Source organism: Sorex araneus, chromosome 6, assembly GCF_027595985.1.
Source record: "Sorex araneus isolate mSorAra2 chromosome 6, mSorAra2.pri, whole genome shotgun sequence".
Taxonomy (NCBI): Eukaryota; Metazoa; Chordata; class Mammalia; order Eulipotyphla; family Soricidae; genus Sorex; species Sorex araneus.
In genome coordinates, this window is record NC_073307.1 from 152431673 (window position 1) to 152452062 (window position 20390).

Genomic DNA, 20390 nt, shown 5'->3' on the forward strand with positions numbered 1-20390 from the left:
TGTTTTATTTCCTGAATTAGCATTTGATAGTTTTCTTTACACAAGTCATTTACCTCGATAGTTAAGATGATTCCGAGGAACTTGATTTTTTGAGACACAAGTGTGAACGGGATTGCTTTTATCATCCTGCTTTCTTGTCTCTCATTATTTGCGTATAGGAGAGCCACTGATATTTGGGTATTGATTTTATAGCCTGCAACGTTACTATATGAGTCTATCATTTCTAGGCTTTTTGGTAGAGGCTTTAGGATTCTCTAAGTATAGTATCATATCATCTGCGAATAGTGAGAGCTTAAATTCTTTCTTTCCTATCTGGATGCCTTAATATCTTTTTCTTGCCTAATAACTATGGCAAGTATTTCTAGTACTATATTGAACAGAAGTGGAGAGAGTGGGCATCCTTGTCTCATCCCTGTTCTTAGAGTAAAGGATCATAGTTTTTCCCCATTGAGGATGATGTTTGCCATAGGCTTTTTATAAAAGTCTTTGACTATCTTGAGGAATGTCCCTTCTATACCCATTTTGGTGAGAGTTTTCATCATAAACGGGTGCCAGATCTTGTCAAATGCTTTTTTTCTGCATCTATTGATATGATTATATGATTTTTATTTTTTCTTTTGTTGATGTGATGCATTATGTTGATTGATTTCCAGATGTTAAATCATCCTTGCATCCCCAGCATGAATCCCACTTGGTAATGGTGTATGATATTTTTGTTGAATTGTTGAATTCTATTTGCTAAAATTTTGCTGAGAATCTTCACATTCGTGTTCATCAGGGACAATGTCCTCTAGTTTTCTTTTTTTGTGGTGTCTTTGCTTTTGGTATTAGGGAGATATGTGCCTCATAGAAACTGTTTGGTAGAGTTTCTTTTTCTTTTTTTTTTTAACTTATTTATTTATAATTAGCGAATCACCGTGAGGGTACAGTTACAGATTTATACACTTTTGTGCTCATTTTTCCCTCATACAAAGTTCGAGAACCCATTCCTTCACCAGTGCCCATTCTCCACCACCAGTAAACCCAGCATCCCTCCTACCCTCCCCAATCCCATCTCCCCCCCCACCCCACCCCGCCACTGTGGCAGGGTATTCACTTTTGTTCTCTCTCTCTAATTATGTGTTGTGGTTTGCAGTAAAGGTGTTGAGTGGCCATTGTGTTCAGTCTCTAGTCTACATTCAGCCCACATCACCCTTCCCCTGCATGGCCTCCGACCACATTAAACTGGTGATCCCTTCTTTGAGTTGCCCTCTCCCCAGAATGTGAGGCCAGACTCCAAGCCATGGAGTCAACCTCCTGGTACTTATTCCTACCATTCTTGGTTGTTAGTCTCCTAATCTGTTATTGTATATTCCACAGATGAGTGCAAACTTTCTATGTCTGTCTTTCTCTTTCTGACTCATTTCACTTACCATGATACTTTCCATGCCGATCAAATTATGTGCAAAATTCATGACCTCCTTTTTTTCTAACAGCTCCATAGTATTCCATTGTATATATGTACCAAAGTTTCTTCAACCAGTCATCTGTTCTCGGGCTCTCAGGTTTTTTCCAGATTCTCGCTATTGTAAACAATGCTGCAATGAACATATAAGTACAGACATTATTTCAACTATACCTTTTTGCTTCTCTGGGATATATTCCAGCAGTGGCATTTCTGGGTCAAATGGGAGCTCAATATCTAATTTTTTGAGAAGCGTCCATATTGTTTTCCAAAAGGGCTGAACTAGTCGGCATTCCCACCAGCAGTGTAGATGGGTCCCTTTCTCCCCACATCCTCTCCAACAGTGGTTGCTTTTGTTCTTTTGAATGTGTGCTAGTCTCTGTGGTGTGAGGTGGTATCTCATGGTTGTTTTGATCTGCATCTCCCTGATGATTAGTGATGTAGAGCACTTTTTCATGTGCCTTTTGGCCATTCGTATCTCTTCCGTGGGAAAGTTTCTGTTCATTTCTTTGCCCCATTTTCTGATGCGGTTGGATGTTTTCTTTTTGGAGAGTTCAACCAGTGCTTTTTTTTTTTTACCATAGATATCAACCCCTTATCTGATGGGTATTGTGTAAATGTCCTCTCCAAATTCTGTAGATAGTCTTTGTATTCTGGTCACTGTATCTTTTGCGGTGCAGAAGCTTTTTAGTTTAATGTAGTCCCATTTGTTGATCTCTGTTTCCACTTTGTTGGCCAGTTGTATGTCATCTTTGAAGATACCTTTATCTTCAATATCGTTGAGGGTTTTGCAGACCTGTCTTCAATGTTCCTTATGGTTTGTGGTCTGATGTTGAGGTTTTTAATCCATTTTGATCTGACTTTTGTGCATGGTGTCAGTTCGAGGTCTAAGCCCATTCTTTTGCATGTGGTTGTCCAGTTGTGCCAGCACCATTTGTTAAAGAGGCTTTCCTTGCTCCACTTCACATCTCTTTTTCCCTTATCAAAGATTAGATGATCATACATTTGGGGTTGTGTGTAGGGATATTCCACCCTGTTCCATTGGTCTGCTGCTCTCCCTTTGTTCCAGTACCATGCTGTTTTAATTGTTACTGCTTTATAATAAAGTTTGAGGTTGGGGAGGGTGATGCCTCCCATCGTCTTTTTCCCAAGAATTGTTTTAGCTCTCCGTGGGTGTTTGTTGTTGCATATGAATTTTAGGATTGCTATTTCCATTTCTTTGAAGAATTTCATGGGTATCCTTATAGGGATCGCATGAATCTGTATAATGCTTTGGGGAGTATTACCATTTTGACAATATTGATTCTCCCTATCCACGAGCAGGGTATATGTTTCCATTTCCTCATGTCCTCTTTAATTCAAGAGTAGCGTTTTATAGTTTTCTTTGTAGAGGTCTTTTACTTCCTTGGTTAAGCTGATTCTGAGGTACTTGATTTTCTGGGGCACGATTGTGAATGGGATTGCTTTTTTCATGTCCCTTTCCTCTGCCTCATTGTTTGTGTATAGGAAGGCCATGGATTTTTGGGTATTGATTTTGTAGCTTGCAACTTTACTGTATAAGCTATTGTTTCTAAGAGTTTCTTAGTAGAGGTTTAGGCTTCTCTAGATATAGTATCATATCATCTGCGAATAGTGAGAGTTTGATTTCTTCCCTTCTTATCTCGATGCCCTTAATCTCTTTTTCTTGTCTATTAGCTATCACACGTACTTCCAGAACTATATTGAAGAGCAGTGGTGAAAGTGGGAATCCTTGTCTTGTGCCTGATGTTAGTAGAAAGGCTCTTAGTTTTTCCCGTTGAGGATAATGCTTGCCATAGGCTTGTGGTAGATGGCTTCGACTATCTTGAGGAAAGTTCCTCCAAACCCCATTTTGGTGAGGGTTTTCATCATGAAAGGATGTTGGATCTTTTCAAGTGCTTTCTCTGCATCTATTGATATGATCATATGGTTTTTATCTTTACTTTTGTTGATATGATGGATTATGTTGATTGATTTCCAAATGTTAAACCATCCTTGCATCCCCAGGATCAATCCCACTTGGTCATGATGTATGATCTTTTTCATGAGTTATTGGATTCTATTTGCTAATATTTTGTTGAGGATATTTGCATATATCTTCACTCCTATTCCTTCCCATTCAAGTCTTTACATGGCGTTCTTGAGGTGGCATTGAAGAGTTTCGGTGAAATGTTGTCACCCTGCTGAACCCCTCTCTTTACATCAATGATCACTTTCTTCTAGAATGGTGAGATCCTTGTGGTGAATCCATAATTCAGCTCACAGAGGATCTTGATGTACTGAGTTTGAACACCCTGTTTGGCTAGGGCTTTGATGACCGCTTCAGTCTCAACAGAATCAAAGGCCTTCTTTAAATCTAAAACATTAGACAGAGCAACATCTTGAACTCTTGTGAAACTTTGATGTGTTTGGTTACCACTGGATATGGTCAGTTGTGCTGAATCCTTTTCGGAACCTGGCTTGCTCACATGGTTGTCCTTTGTCTAGTGTTCTGCCTATTCTATTCAGGATGCCTCGAGTGAAGTACTTTTAGTCGACAGACAACAGGCAGATTGGGTGATAGTTGCCGATTCATGGATGTCTCCCTTCTTGTACAATGGAATGGAATCAATATAGAAATTAAAAATATTTCTACACACAATATAATGCCAACTGCTTTACATTTCTCAAATGAGATTAGGTGAGGAGCAAACAAATATTTATTTCAATGTTCCAGACAAATCATGTTTTTCTTTTTAAAGGTTCAAATTCTTGCTAATCTCAAAAAGAAAAATAATGCAAAATCTAATTTTATTTTAAATATAAGTATTTTCGTAAAGAATGTAAACAGTGGGTGAAATATTTAAATATATTTGCTAAAATCTAGCAAATTGAATAGAACTTATTCTAGAAATTAATATTGAGATTTTTCACAGTTTTTCACATACATATTTTCTCTGAAATGAGTGTCCTTTGGGTTTCATTATGCTTTAAATTCACTTTTAGATTTTACTACTTGAAGTCCATTTAATAAAATCTTCAAAAATATATTACTTATTGTGTTATATAGAAATATTAAAATAACTGAAACTAAAATATACTTTATGTTTACTATACTCAAAAATACATTAGTTACATAGTGTTTAATATTCCAAAGTGAATATCATGAGCTAAGAGTGCCCGCCCTTCAAAACAATTTAATATTATGATAAATTTATAAATTTGCTTTACTAAAAATATACTTAACATGACCTCTGTATATTATAACTTTTAAAATCAAACACGCTTCCAGGCAGTAAACCAAGAAACAAATTACAATTTATATTTGAAATTATTAAATGTCAAATAACTACTGTTTTAAACTAAAAATACAAGGAACAATATAACTTCATATTTACCTTTCTTATAGATATGATGCTATCTATCTCATTATTTGAGTTTAAATACTTTGTTTATTGTAGTCACTTGTATTATTAAAGTCACCTTTATTGCAGCATATTCCTTTTAAACAAGACGGTATTTTGAAAAATGTTGTCACTTCCTCAGGGATTTCTAATGTAATGTGTCCTTTTGAAATTCTCTGAGTTGTTGTTTCTTGCCTTGGCAAGATAGCTATTGGTCTCCCTGCAAGCAGTTCTGTTCATCCTCTCCATGCACTTCAATGCATGGGATTTTAAAGCATTTGGAAAGGAACGTTGAAGAATAGCATAAAGAATCATCCAATTTGCACACTTTCATTACCGAGTGTCCATTAGATTTTCCAAATGAAATCTCTGTTCCTAAGAACTGAATCAGTCAATGTACTTCAATCAGACTCCCTTCGAAGCAGGTTTTCCAATTTCTAATCAGAGCCTGGTCTAGTAGTAACAATGCAGTAAATCTTTGATGAATAATGAGTTTTTCATGGACAGTTTTAATATAGCATTGATTTCTTTGTAAGTACCTAAGTAGTGTGATGAATGTATTCAATGTAATAGAAAGATTGTTTCATCCCAAATAATTTTAAAAAGTATCAAAGACAGAATCAAGAGGCACATCAGGACTAGTGAAAAGTTATAACACATCATCTCATAAATGTTTCCAAATCATAGCTGCTTGAGTATTCCTTTCAATAAAATCATATTTTTAAAAAAAATGTCTCAGTGAGCTGAAATTTTAGTAAACTGGGTAATGCACTTATCTGGCACACGGCTCACCTGTGGTGAAACCCCTGCATCGCTATAGTCTCCTGATCTCCACGAGGAGTCTGAGCACAGAGCCAGAAGTGTGCCCTCATCACTGCCAGGTATGACCCAAGCAATGTGAACAAAATTTCAGCAAAAAAATCACAATGCAAAACAGAACCAATACATGTGCATTTGAAAACTTTCTTAAAAATTATGGCTAAAGTGTCATCACATTGATTTTTGACTTTTAAGAGCTTCTGAACATTTTCTACTCCAGATGAATATGTAAGCTATGTACCGCAGTAATTAATATCATAGGGGCCAGGACTTCACTGTTTACTAATTATGAGTTGGAGAGAGTATGATGGGAACTTCCAAATGAAATCATAATTATTAACTCCAGTACTACCAGAACAACGAGATGACAGTGATACAGTGACAGTGAATGAAAAGGTAGCTAAGTGGTCTGTTCAGCCTTTGGATAAATATGACATTGAAAGTCAGATATCTGGGGCCTGGTAAGAGAGTATAGCATGTAAGTATAAACATTACACATGGTCAACTCCATTTAATCTCCATATCCTATACGGTACCTCTAGCCCCACAGGACAGGTCCCTAAGCACATCAGGAGTAATTTCTTAGTAATATCAAATCTGATCAAAAAACCAGGAAAAACATCATGTATCTGAACTCGAGATTATTCTCTTTATGATATATCCTTGAAGCTTTATGGAATATGAAAAAAAAATCTGAGAACTGCTGCTCTCTCTCTCTTTCTCTCTCTCTCTCTCTCTCTCTCTTTCTCTCTCTCTCTCTCTCTCTCTCTCTCTCTCTCTCTCCTCTCTCTCTCTTAAGCAACAGTAACAAACATCATGACCTCTGCTGTCCTAACAACCAAATTATCATTAGGATAGTATTCAATGGGAAACAGTTTTATGCAATACTTATAGTAAATAAAACTAAAGATGAAATGAGTAGGTGCAGAATTACTTCCCTAAATTACATGCATATGAAAATAATAGGATCCCCTCATGCTACATGATAGTGTCTGTATACAAGGTAATAAACAAAAGTGTAACCATCTCAATAAAACAGGAGAAAAACATTTTCTATGCATTCATAGAATGAAAACCTTAAAATTCCAAAATTGACAAAAATTAAAACCAACTACTTACATACTATGCGCATATTTTATTGCTTTACTATAAATGAATTGGGGCCAAGTAATGCGCAGAGGTTATTTCTGGCTCAACAGTCAGCAATCACTACTTGATAAGTCTCATGGCACCATGTATGCTACTGTGTTCAAATCAGGTTGGCCTCAGGCAGGACAACCTCCCTACACACTGTACTAGTGATCCAGCCGCAAATCTTAATTAGATTTATGCAAGTTACTGATTTAAGAAGCTGAAGCTGGAGCATGCAGCTGTTTGTGATTTTGTGGATAGATGACAATCTTTCTATAATACAAATTGAGCAGTTTCATTTCTTCAAAGGGTTAAAGGCATGGAAAACCATGCAGAATGCTGTTAGTGCAGAGGTGTGAACTCATGTAATCCCAAAGGTAACTTCCAGAATTTTCTTATACTTTCATAGATATTTTATGTTTAAGATTGCATCCATATTCATTCCTGTCCAATCCGTCTTTCCGCATGGAAAATGGCGGCAAGGTCCACGTGGCGGGAACCATGTTCTAAGACTCCTAACTCAGAGGTATACGGGTTTTACACTTTGGGGCTCCTAGGAATCATGGGAAGCGGGTGTAACTGTCATGCCCCTAGGCCCAGATAAATCCGGAGTTGCTGAGGGTGAAACGGACCCTCTAAGCCTAAAGACTTTGATTCCAGAGACCTTCTAACACATTTTGCCATCCAGCACAGCTTCTTACAGCAATGCACTGGGTCTGTGAGATGGGATATGCAATTTCTGGCAGAAGTTTCCCTGGACTTTATACAGAAATCCAAAACCACGCATCGCGACTTAACATCGCTTATTTGTCAGCAATGTGAAACTGTTTCTTTTTAGCATGTCTGACTTTGGGGGGAAACTGCAAATAATAACAGTGAGATTTTTGTTGAAATATTGAAGGAAATCAAAGTAGCAGCCAATTCTCTAGACTGTAAACTAAGCAATAGCCCCATGCTAGCCGAGAAGAGGAAATATCCCTCTTCCCTGGTTGTTTCCCATTTTTGGGGAGAAACATAGCTTGGCGTCCACCATACTATGAGACGCGGTTAGAGGGATCAGGGGGAAAAAAGGGAAAAGGAAAAAGAAAAGAAATAAGAGTTATGTACTTGGAGCAGTGGGGCTACACATCTCATTCTCAGCAATGGAAAACTAATTATCAAATGCTTCCTTGTTAGTAGGACTCTCTTTCTTGAGGGGAAACTCAAATAACAATAGTAAGTTTTGTGTTGAAATATGCAATGTAATCAAGGTAAAGAGAAAATGAAGTGAAAATTATTAGTTATGCAGTTGAGGGGGCGTGGGGGCGGGGGAGGGAGGTATACTGGGGGTTTTGGTGATGGAATATGGGCACTGGTAAAGGGATGGGTGTTTCAATATTGTATAACTGAGACATAAGCCTGAGAACTTTCTAACTTTCCACATAGTGATTCAATGAAAAAAAATCATAATAATTATAAAAAAAAGAATGCATCCAAATTGGGATTACGGTTTGAAGATCTCTTAAGAATATATCATAAAAAATCAAAGACTGTCTATTTGGAGCCACAAATCTTAATTACCACATGAATAACTATGCCGATTCAAATGCTGAAAAATGGTAGAAATTTTGTATTATATCATTGGCTTTAGCAAAAGTCCATTAGGAAAAATATTAATATGAAACATAAGATTTACTATTTTTTCTACTGGATATTAACAATATAGGAGCATAATAGATTAAATGATTATGCTTCCAATATGCATCTTATTATTCTATATTTTTATTGCCATGGAATCCATACTTACATAACTTATGGCATGTGGTGCTCAAAATAGAACCCAGAAATTGGTAAATACATAGCATGTACTCTTTCACTTCAGCCATGAAATTGAGCCCCACACAAATGAATTGAATCTCTATAATTGCCATAGTTGCATGGCTATGGGATGCAATACAAATTTAGCCATCAATAATTGTAATCACCTCAACAGACATTATATAATATGACTGACAGTCTCCCTATAGAATAAAAAACATAAGTAAAGTCTTTAGTAAATGATTGAATTTGTTATCTACATTGATACCAAGTATGCCATAACAGATTGTCTTATATTTCAGTTTTGAAGAAACAAGTTTCACAATGGACATGGTACTGGTGCCCACTGGAGCAAATCAGTGAGAACCTGATCAAGCAAATCAATGAGATGACAGTGACAGTGATGAGAACCATATTATTAATTTATAGATCAACCAAGATTATTGGGGAGACATGGAGCATTACAAATGGTTCAAAAATGTGGACTATACTGAGCAGAGTCAATAATAGAATTAAAGTATTGGAGTGTAGACCAGAGAGACAGCACAAGGGAGCAGTTATCTCCCAATACAATTCCTGTATTGCAATTGTTCCCCAAGCAGGGTGTGACCCACATTCCCACCTTGTAAACTACAAGGAAAAATCATTGTCTTTGCTAAGAGGAAGTGTTTGTCGCTTTATTGCATGAGAATCAGAATACATAGCTACGACTGACCCCATATTACTTTTTCTGAAATAATTTTCTCAGCGCTGCAATCACCTCCTTGTTCCGGAGGCTGTATATCAGAGGATTAAACATTGGTGTCACGGTGGTATAGAGAAGAGACAGCAGTTTATCAGTACCTGGAGACTGAATAGACTTTGGCTGTAGGTAGGTGATAGTAGCGGATCCAAAGAATAAAAGAACAACCATCAGATGGGAAGAACAGGTGGAGAAAGCTTTTGCCCGGCCTGTGGCTGTTGGCAGCCTCAGAATGGTGCCAATGATTTTGCTGTAGGAGGCAAGGATCAACAGGAAAGGGATGACAACAAAGACCAGAGTTCCTATATAGAGAGTCACCTCTTGGAGAGACGTGTTTCCACAGGCGAGCTTGAGAACAGGGAGGACATCACAGAAGTAATGCTTAATTTCCTTCCACTTGCAGAAATGCAGAGAGAACATTTGACACGTTTGCCACACCTGGAATGGGATTACACTGGTCCATGAGCCAACAGCTAGCAGGACACATACTTTGTGGTTCATGACAAGAGGGTAGTGCAAAGGGTTACAGATGGCCACGTAGCGGTCATAGGACATCACAGCCAGGAGCAAACACTCAGTGGATCCCAGTGAAATGAAAAAATACATTTGAATGGCACACTCCACTCTCGAAATGCCTCGATCCTTTGTCCACAGGTCCTTTAGTATCCTGGGGAGAGTGACTGTCACATAGCCGATTTCTAATGAAGAAAAATTGCCGAGGAAAAAATACATGGGTTTCCGTAGTGCAGGGTCAAACTTGGTTATGATTATTATGAGGCTATTTCCAAATAAGACAATCATGTAATTGATGATGAAAAGGCCAAATAACAATATTTGGAAGTTTGGAAGATCAGAAAATGCCTGCAATACAAATTCTGTCACCGTGGAAGTGTTGCCTTCTGGCTTCATCTCTTCATACTTCATATCTAGGAAAGAGTTAATCAGAAAACAAGTCAATTCACATTCCAGGGTTTTAATTTCTTAGGATAGCACACAATTTTTACTATTCTTTTATACAACACTTAGTATTTATATAAATTTTTAAAGTATTATGCTTACATTTTCATTAATATGAAAAGCAACAAGAAAATCCTGTCAATAATTTTACATATTTGTTGTCCTATTTGTTGAATATGAAGTGTTTAAACAAAAGTTTGTGATTTATCAAAATTTTAAATATTTTAACATGAAGTTTTGCTCATTTATACATTGTACTTATTTCGGTAAATTCTTAATTCAAATTCAAATTTAATTCTTCTACTTATATAGAATTTAAATGTTTACAGACCTGTAGTCAGTTTTAAGATTATAACAATTATGAAGTGCTTTGAAAATTGGTTTCTCTTGGAAGTTGTGCTTATTTAAAACATTAATTATAAATTAGTGAAAATTAAAGATCATATATGTATTAATTTCAAACTGTTTTTCAATGTAATATCTCTGGATGTTCATTGTTATATCAGTGGTCATAATGTTGTACATGATTGGTTGTGGGTTGGAATGTTTCTCTGTAACAAACTTCTCATCAGCAGTCCTGATGAGTAAGAGGCAGGTTCATCTAGTTACTTTCTTTCACAAAAGCAATTCTGAACACGTGGGCTCTTTTCTGAAACTTATTCATACTCAGCTAATGAGTGAGACACAGTCATAACTGGTTTCTAGTGGTTTCCATGTAAATTCACATCCTCACTTATTGTTTTTGTACTGTAGACATCTACTTTTATGCACCTAGTGATTTCTTTCCACAAGTGTTTATGTCCTTGAGCAAAGATATGTGACTGCTTGTGTTTAATTAATAAATTGAATGTGAGTCATATGAATTGTTTCTCTGCAATAGTAAATAATATGTAGAAACATATTTACTTCAAATTAATGTTTTTGTAAAATCCTTCCTTTCTCTATTTCTCAATAAAAGTTAACTCCCCTCTTTCTCTTTCTAAATATATATACATGTACACACATACACACACACACATATATATACATATATATATATGAAGTACCCCAATTTTTTTTCCTATGCTTTTTCTCTTGACCTTTTACTGCTGTACTTTTAGGAATTTAACTTTTTTGAATTTTCTTTCAGAATGATTATATACCTATTTTCAGTACAGGCTACATAACTTATAAATTAATCATTAATGGAAAACCAACAGCACTTGGTGCAAAGACGAAAAATGATAGCTATAGTCTAAGAATGTTCACTGTGGACAAAATTTGTCTTCCAGCAATAAAATTCTCAACATATGTACGGCAGGAACTGCAACCTAGCAAGACTTTGGCATAGTGAGATTCTTGTGACTAATAAATTAAAGACTATATAGTAGTTTTTAACTATCCATAGTATTCTAGTGTGCATATTAAACTCAGACTCTAAACAGTTAAAATAATTTTTAAAATACTTCTCTGATTTCATAGTTTTCAAAAAAGTGTTTGATGATTATGAATGATAAAATGCAAATCATTATCTAAGATAGTCAGCTAGTGACAAATATTTGATTTTAAAACACATCTAAAAGTGTGTCATATCAAAAACTGTATTATATAGACAACAATTACTGCTGTTTTGTTACACCATGAACATATTTTATGCTGCTAAATAATTCAATATATAAAAGAACATTTGGTCAATAGCCAACTTCCATTTTTCTATGCATTAGTACACCTGTGTAAACTTCTTTGCATTGTAATCCCACATTTAATCAGCTAACCATTATCCTCAGAAACTGGCGTTATTTTTTTGTACTGGTCTTGCTTTGTGTATAAGCTCATTTCTCATTCTCTTATGTCTTTCCTACAATATTTCTTACACTATAAGGATATTCATTTGAAAAGCAAACAAACTAAAGACCGTAATATAGCCCCCTCCCAAAAATAGCAATGATAGTACAATATATGTATGAACATGTATCTTACATTTAATATATATATATATATCTGTTGCAATCATTTCTTTCCACCTTCACCACTTATTTTTCAAATGGAGAGAAATATTTGAATATTTAGTGGACTATTCCATAGTAAATGTAAAGGCAATCTCAAAGAAGATCTCACTAGCACCAATTTGTATCCAAACATGCCTTTGCTTTTAAGCAGCAATCACAATTAAAAAAAAATTGATAAACTTCTTCAACTTGTAAAGTTGCTGCTGGTTTCTTTTCACGTTGAAAACTTTTGGAAGTTCTCTTTCCTAAAGTATATGTTTCAAATATAAGAATAAACCAAGATTCAGTCCTTTACAATTTTTAGCAAATGGCTGTGTTTTCTTGATGTTAAAATATGTTTGTTAAATAAATTTTATCCGGACAGGAAGAATTCATGCTTACCTGATTGGATTGGGGAGAAATAAAATTTTCCTTCATTAATTGAGTAAAAACCAAAAAAATGAGAGAATGAAATGTATTTTGTTCTAACAGAGGATAATTTATTAGAAGCAGAAATTTAAAACCTTTTACATAAAATCCTACTGACATTAAACATTTAAAAACCTTGTTTTTTATTTAGAAATTGGACTTTACCTTGGGAATCCTCACTTTTTCCCAGGTAACTCCTTAATTAACAGTTTACCTGAGCCAAACTGATTATCACTCAGGGATTTGGTACAATTACAAGCATCCTTGATCATAGTCTTACTAAAATTGCCAGCTATATTTTTGGTTAATTATTAAAAAAATAGAAGCAATTAAAAACAAGAAATACCATATCAGCTATGATGAAATCTTTTTAAAAAGACACAAGTATTCAACATTAAAATTAAAGAGGCATATTTTCACATGATTTATAATAGCACCAATATTGGAGAGTGGGTTGGAGCGATAGCACAGCGGGTACAGTGTTTGCCTTGCACATGGACGATCCGTTTTCAAGTCCTGTGCCCCTCTAGAAGAGCCCGGCAAGCTACAAAGAGTATCTCACTTTCACCGGCAGAGGATGGCAAGCTACCCGTGGTGTATTTGATATGCCAAAAACAGTAACAAGTCTCACAATGGAGACATTACTGGTGCCCGCTTGAGCAAATCGATGAGCAATGGGATGTCAGTGATACAGTGATACAGTGATATCTGAGAGCATTACTTCATCTTCTCATTGAGTTATCAATCTTTATATATTAACCAATTTAATTTAGATGCTCCCTGAATCCAGGAATTGGGCTGGGGATAGAAATAAAGAGGAAGACTCCCTCAATCTGTTCTACTTTCACAAAGTAAAAACAATTGGAAAATTTCCAAGCATAATTCTTAATAACAAATATAGTCACAAGATGATATGTTTCAAGAAAAATTGAAAACAACTATATCCGCTTGTTCTACTTTATGTCTGTTTGTTTCTCCACTTTTATCAGGAATATCTCTTCAATTGTCAAAGCTTAAAATTCTAAATAGCCAAAATCAAGTTACAAGTAAATACTCTACCACCTCATTTTTTTGGTGACTGTTCTGAAATTATTGATTATAATCTAACAGAATATGTATTCTTAACTTCTGTTATTGTCACTGTCACTGTCATTCCATTGCTCATCTATTTGCACAAGTGGTCACCAGTAATGTACATTGTGAGCCATGTTGTTACTCTTTTTGGCATATCCAATATGCCATGGATAGCTTGCCAGGCTCTGACATGTGGGCTAGATATTATTTATTGGTAGCTTGCAGGGCTCTCTGAGAGGAGTCCAGGAATCAAACCCGGGTTGGCTGCATGCAAGGCAAATGCCCTACTGCTGTGCTATCATTCCAGCCCAACTTCTGTTAATAAAACAACAACAACAACAACAACAACAACGAGATAGGGTTGAAGAAATAGTGCAGCCTGTTTGGGCTTGTCTTGCATGCCTCTGATCCAGGTTAGATCTCTATGGTCCCCTAAATGCCAATATCAATGATTTCTGAGTGCAAATCATGGTGTAACACATGAACATTGCCTGGTGTGGTCCCCAAACATGAAACAAACATCACTGGATCACTGGATCACTGTCATCCCATTGTTCTTCGATTTACTTGAACAGAAGCCAATAACACCTCCATATGTCCCAGTCCTGATACATATCATTCCTGATGTATATCATGACTGGGATATATATATATATATATATATATATATATATATATATATAGTGACAAAGCTTTTAGCCTTAAATCTCACTTATACAATGCTCGAACACCTATCCCTTCACCAGTGCACATATTCCACCACCAAGAATCAAAGTGTATGTCCCCCACTTTCTAACCCGCCTGTGTAGCTGATAAAATTCACTTTAGTTTCTCTTTAATTTGAATACATTTAATATTTCAACAAAAAACTCACTATTATTTTTTGGAGTTCCCTCCTGCAGCCCCCAGAGTCAGCCCTGCTGAAAAGGAATCATTTGATAATTTGCTTTCCATTGCTGAGAATGAAGAGATTTGAGGTTGCATGTCCGCAATAGCAGCTGCATAGTTTTAGATTTCTGTATTTTAGTAACTAAGTCCAGAGAAATTTCTGCCAGAAATTGCATCATTGCAAGCTTGTACCTCTCTGCAACTTTACATTCCACATATGAGTGAAATCTTTCTATGTCTTTTTCTTTCTGACTCATTTCCGTCAACAATACTTTCAATGTTGATCCAGTTATATGCAAATTTCATAACTTCTTCAGTTCTAACAGATGCATAGTATTCAATTGTGTAAATGTACCAAAGTTTCTTTAACAAGTCATCTGTTTTGGGGCATTATATATTTTTTTTTCAGATTTTGGCTATTGTAAACAGTGCTGCAATGAACATACAAATGCATATGTCATTTCTACTATATTTTTTTGCCTCTCCAGAATATATTCCCAGGAGTGGGATTGCTGGGTCAAGTGGAAGCTCAATTTCTAATTCTTTGAGAAATGTCCATATTGTTTTCCAAAAGGGCTGAATAAGTCGGCATTCCCACCAGCAGTGAAGGAGAATCCCTTTCTCCCCACAACCACGCCAACACCAGTTGCTTTTGTTTTTTGGATGTGGGCCAGTCTTCAAGGAGTGAGGTGATATCTCGTTGTTGATTTGATCTGCAACTCCCTGATGATTAATGATGTCGAGCATTATCTCATGTGCCTCTCAGCCATTCGGATTTCTTCTTTGGGAAAGTTTCTGTTCATTTCATCACCCCATTTTTTGATCGGGTAGGCAGTTCTCTTCCAGTGGATTTCAACCAGTACCTTTTATATTCTTGATATCAATCCCTTATCAATGGATATTGGGTAAATATCCTTTCCTATTCTGAAGGCTGCTTTGTAATTTGGTCACTGTTCCTTTTGAGGTGCAGAAGCATCTTAGATTAAGATAGACTCATTTATTTATCTCTGTTTTCAATTGCTTGGTCAGTGTTGTGTCTTCTTTGAAGATACTATTGGCTTCAATATCGTGGATGGTTTTGCTGACCTTGTCTTCAATGTACCTTAGGGATTCTGGTCTGATGTTGAGGCCTTTAATCCACTTGATTTGACTTTTGTACATGGTGATAGGTAGAGATAGGAGCCCATTTTTATGCATGTAACTGTCCAGTTTTGCCAGCACAATTTGTTAAACATGCTTTCCTTGTTCCAATTCACATGTATTGCTCCTTGTCAAAGATTTGATGGTCATATATTTGGAGCGTTTATTAGAGCCTTCAATCCTGTTCCATTGGTCTGCAGCTCTGTCTTTGGTCCAGTACCATGCTATTTTAAATATTACCACTTTGTAATAGAGTTTGAGTTTGGGCAAGTGATGCTTCCCATTCTCTTTTTCCAAAGGATTGCTTTACCTACTCGTGGGGGCTTATTGTTCCATGTGAATTTCAGGAGTACTTGCTCTATTTCTTTGAAGAATAGCAAGGATAATTTTTAGCGATCACATTGAAACTGTACATTGCTTTTTGGATTATTGCCATTTTGACAATATTAATTCTTCCAATCCATGAGCAGAAGATATCTTTTCATTTCCTCATGTCCTGTTCTATTTCCTGAAGTAGCGTTAGGTAGTTTTCTTTATACAAGTCCTTTACCTCCTTAGTTAAGCTGATTCCGAGGTACTTGATTTTTTGAGGCACAATTTTGAATGGGATTGCTTTTATCATGTTGCTCTCTTGTCTCTCATTATTTGCATATAGAAAAGCCATGGACTTTTGGTTATTAATTTTATAGCCTGCAAATTTTGAGTCTATTGTTTCTAGGCTTTTTTGGTAGAGGTTTCAGGGTTCTCTAAGTATAGTATATCATCTGCGAATAGTGAGAGCTTAATTTCTTTCTTTCCTATCTGGATGCCCTTAATATCTTTTTATTGCCTAATCACTATTGCAAGTATTTCCAGTATTATTTTGAACAGAAGTGGAGAGAGTGGGCATCCTTTTCTCTTCCCTGTTCTTAGAGTAAAGGCTCTTATTTTTTCCCCATTGAGGGTGATGTTCGCCATAGGCTTTTGATAAATGGCTTTGACTTGACTATCTTGAGGAAAGTCCTTCTATACCAATTTTGGTGAGAGTTTTCTTCACAAACGGGTGCTGGATCTTTTCAAATGCTTTTTTCTGCATCTATTCATATGATTATATGATTGTTATCTTTTCTTTTGTTGATGTGATGGATTATGTTTCCATATGTTATATCATCCTTGCATCCCCAGGATGAAACCCACTTTGTAATGGTTTATGATCTTTTTGATGAGTTGTTGAACTCTATTTGCTAAGATTTTGTAGAGGGTCTTCACATCGTTTTCATCAGGGATATTGGCCTGTAGTTTTCTTTTTTGTGGTGTCTTTGCTTTTGGTATTAGGGAGATATGAGCCTCATAGAAACTGTTTGGGAGGGTTTCTGTTTCTTTTTTTTAACTTATTTATTTTGAATTATTGAATCACCGTCAGGGTACATTTACAGATTTATACATTTTTGTGCTCATTTTTCCCTCATCCAAATTCCTGAAGCCATCCCTTCACCAGTGTCCATTCTCCACCAACAGTAAACCCAGCATCCCTCCTACCCTCCCCAATCCAACCTCCCCCGACCCCACCCTGCAACTGTGGCATGATATTCTCTTTCGTTCTCTCTCTCTCTCATTAGGTGGTGTTGTTTGCAATGAAGGTGTTTAGTGGCCACTGTGTTCAGTCTCTAGTCTACATTCAGCCCATATCACACTTCCCCCACATGGCCTCCAACCGCATTATACTTGGTGATCCCTTCTCTGAGTTGCCCTCTCCCCAGAATGTGAGGCCAGCCTCCAAGCCATGGAGTCAACCTCTTGGTACTTATTTCCACTATTCTTGGGTCTTAGTCTCCTACTCGGTTATTCTATATTCCACAGATTATTGCAATCTTTCTATGTCTGTCTCTCTTTCTGACTCATTTTACTTAGCATGATACTTTCCATGCCGATCAACTTATGTGCAAAATTTATGACCTCCTTTTTTGACAGCTGCATAGTATTCCATTGTATAGATGTACCAAAGTTTCTTCAACCAGTCATCTGTTCTAGGGCACTCGGGGTTTTCCAGATTCTGGCTATTCTAAACGGTGCTGGGATGAAGATATAAGTGCAGATGTTATTTCGACTATACTTTTTTGCTTCTCTGGGATATATTCCCAGCAGTGGTATTTCTGGGTCAAATGGGAGCTCAATTTCTATTTTTTTAAAAATTTTTTATTGAGTCACCATGTGGAAAGTTACAAAGATTTCAGGTTTAAATCTCAGTTATACAATGCTCGAATTCCAATCCCTTCACCAGTGCTCATATTCCACCACCAAGAATCCCAGTATAGCTTCACCCCGCCCCCCACACCCCTAACCCCACCGCGCCCCTAGCCCCCCACCCTTAGCCCCCCCCCTGCCTGTGTAACTAATAAATTTCACTTTACTTTCACTTTGATTGCATACAATATTTCAACAAAACTCACTATTATTGTTTGGAGAGTCTCTCCCCTAAAGTCAGACCTGCTGAAAAGGAAGCATTAGATAATTTGTTTTCCATTGCTGCGGATGAAGAGGTATTAGGTCGAGTGATCACACTTAGCGGCCTCTCAGTTTTGGGTTTCTGTATTTTAGTATTTTAGTAACTAAGTCCAGAGAGATATCTGCCAGAAGTTGCATCGTTGCCAACTTGTACTTCTCAGTTACATTATATTCCACATATGAGTGCAATCTTTCTATGTCTGTCTCTTTCTTTCTGACTCATTTCACTCAACATGATACTTTCCATGTTGATCCATTTATATGCAAATTTCATGACTTCATGTTTTCTGACAGCTACATAGTATTCCATTGTGTAGATGTACCAGAGTTTCTTTAACCAGTCATCTGTTTTGGGGAACTCTGGTTTTTTCCAGATTCTGGCTATTGTAAACAGTGCTGCAATGAACATAGAAATACATATGCCATCTCTACTATGCCATTTTGCGTCTCCGGGATATATTCCCAGGAGTGGTATTGCTGGGTCAAATGGAAGCTCAATTTCTAATTTTTTGAGAATTGTCCATATTGTTTTCCAAAGGGGCTGAACCAGTCAGCATTCCCACCAGCAGTGAAGAAGGGTCCCCTTATCCCCACAGCCTTCCAACAGTGGTTGCTTCTGTTCTTTTGGATGAGTGCTAGTCTCTGTGGTGTGAGGTGGTATCTCATGGTTGTTTCGATCTGCATCTCCCTGATGATTAGTGATGTAGAGCACTTTTCTTGTGACTTTTGGCCATTCATATCTCTTCGTTGGGAAAGTTTCAGTTCATTTCTTCCCAATTCTGTAGATAGTCTTTGTATTCTGGTCACTGTATCTTTTGCAGTGCAGAATCTTTTTAGTTTAATGTGGTCTAATTTGTTGATCTCTGTTTTTACTAGATTGGTTAGTTCCGTGTCATCTTTGAAGATACCTTTATCTTCAATATCGTGTAGGGTTTTGCCGACCTTGTCTTCAATGTACCTTATGGTTTGTGGTCTGATGTTTAGGTCTTTAATCCATTTGGATCTGACTTTTGTACATGCTTTCAGGTCGAGGTCTAAGCCCATTTTTTTGCATTTGGTTGTCCAGTTATGCCAGCACTGTTTGTTAAAGAGGCTTTACTTGCTCCACTTCACATTTGTTGCCCCCTTATCAAAGATTAGTTGATCATACATTTGGGGTTGTGTGTAGGGATATTCCGCTCTATTCCATTGGTCTACATCTCTGCCTTTGTTCCAATACCATGCTGTTTTAATTGTTACAGCTTTATAATAAAGTTTGAGGTTGGGGAGGGTGATGCCTCCAATCGTCTTTTTCCCAAGAATTGTTTTAGCTATCCGTGGGTGTTTGCTGTTCCATATGAATTTTAGGATTGCTTGACCCATTTCTTTGAAGAATGTCATGGGTATCCTTATAGGGATCACACTGAATCTGTATAATGCTTTGGGGTGTATTGCCATTTTGACAATATTGATGCTCCCTATCCATGAACAGGGTATATGTTTCCATTTCCTCATGTCCTCTTTTATTTCATGGAGTAGCGTTTTATAATTTTCTTTGTAGAGATCTTTTACTTCCTTGGTTAAGCTGATTCTGAGGTACTTGATTTTCTGGGGCAAAATTGTGAATGGGATTGCTTTTTTCATGTCCCTTTCTTCTGCCTCATTGTTTGTGTATAGGAAGGCCATAGATTTTTGAGTATTGATTTTGTAGCCTGCAACTTTACTGTATACGTCTATTGTTTCTAAGAGTTTGTTAGTAGAGGCTTTAGGCTTCTCTAATTATAGTTTATCGTCTGCAAATAGTGAGTTTGATTTCTTCCTTTCCTATCTTGATGCCCTTAATCTCTTTTTCTTGTATAATGGCTATCGCAAGTACTTCACGTACTATATTAAAGAGAAGTGGTAGAGTGGGCATCCTTGTCTTGTGCCTGATCTTAGAGGAAAGGCCCTTAATTTTTTTCTCTGTTGAGGATAATGCTTGCTGTAGGCTTGTGTTAAATGGCTTCGACTGTCTTGAGGAAAGTTCCTCCAAAACCCATTTTGGTGAGGGTTTTCATCATGAAAGGATGTTGGATCTTGTCAAATGCATTCTCTGTACCTATTGATATGATCATATGATTTTTATCTTTACTTTTGTT

The 20390-nt window shown here is 36.7% G+C and overlaps 1 protein-coding gene across 1 annotated transcript; it reads right to left on the reverse strand.

Annotated features, from left to right (window-relative positions):
- Positions 1-9313: 9313 nt before the first annotated feature.
- Positions 9314-10273, reverse strand: LOC101542807 (olfactory receptor 10AG1-like). The gene has a single exon (XM_004621710.3). It carries the CDS (start codon positions 10256-10258, stop codon positions 9314-9316), a length of 945 nt encoding a protein of 314 aa, XP_004621767.3. The 5' UTR covers positions 10259-10273.
- Between the last annotated feature and the right edge of the window lie 10117 nt (positions 10274-20390).

Excerpts from the sequence above, each read along its gene's own strand:
- LOC101542807 (XM_004621710.3), bottom strand. The coding sequence starts at position 10,258 with ATGAAGTATGAAGAGATGAAGCCAGAAGGCAACACTTCCACGGTGACA.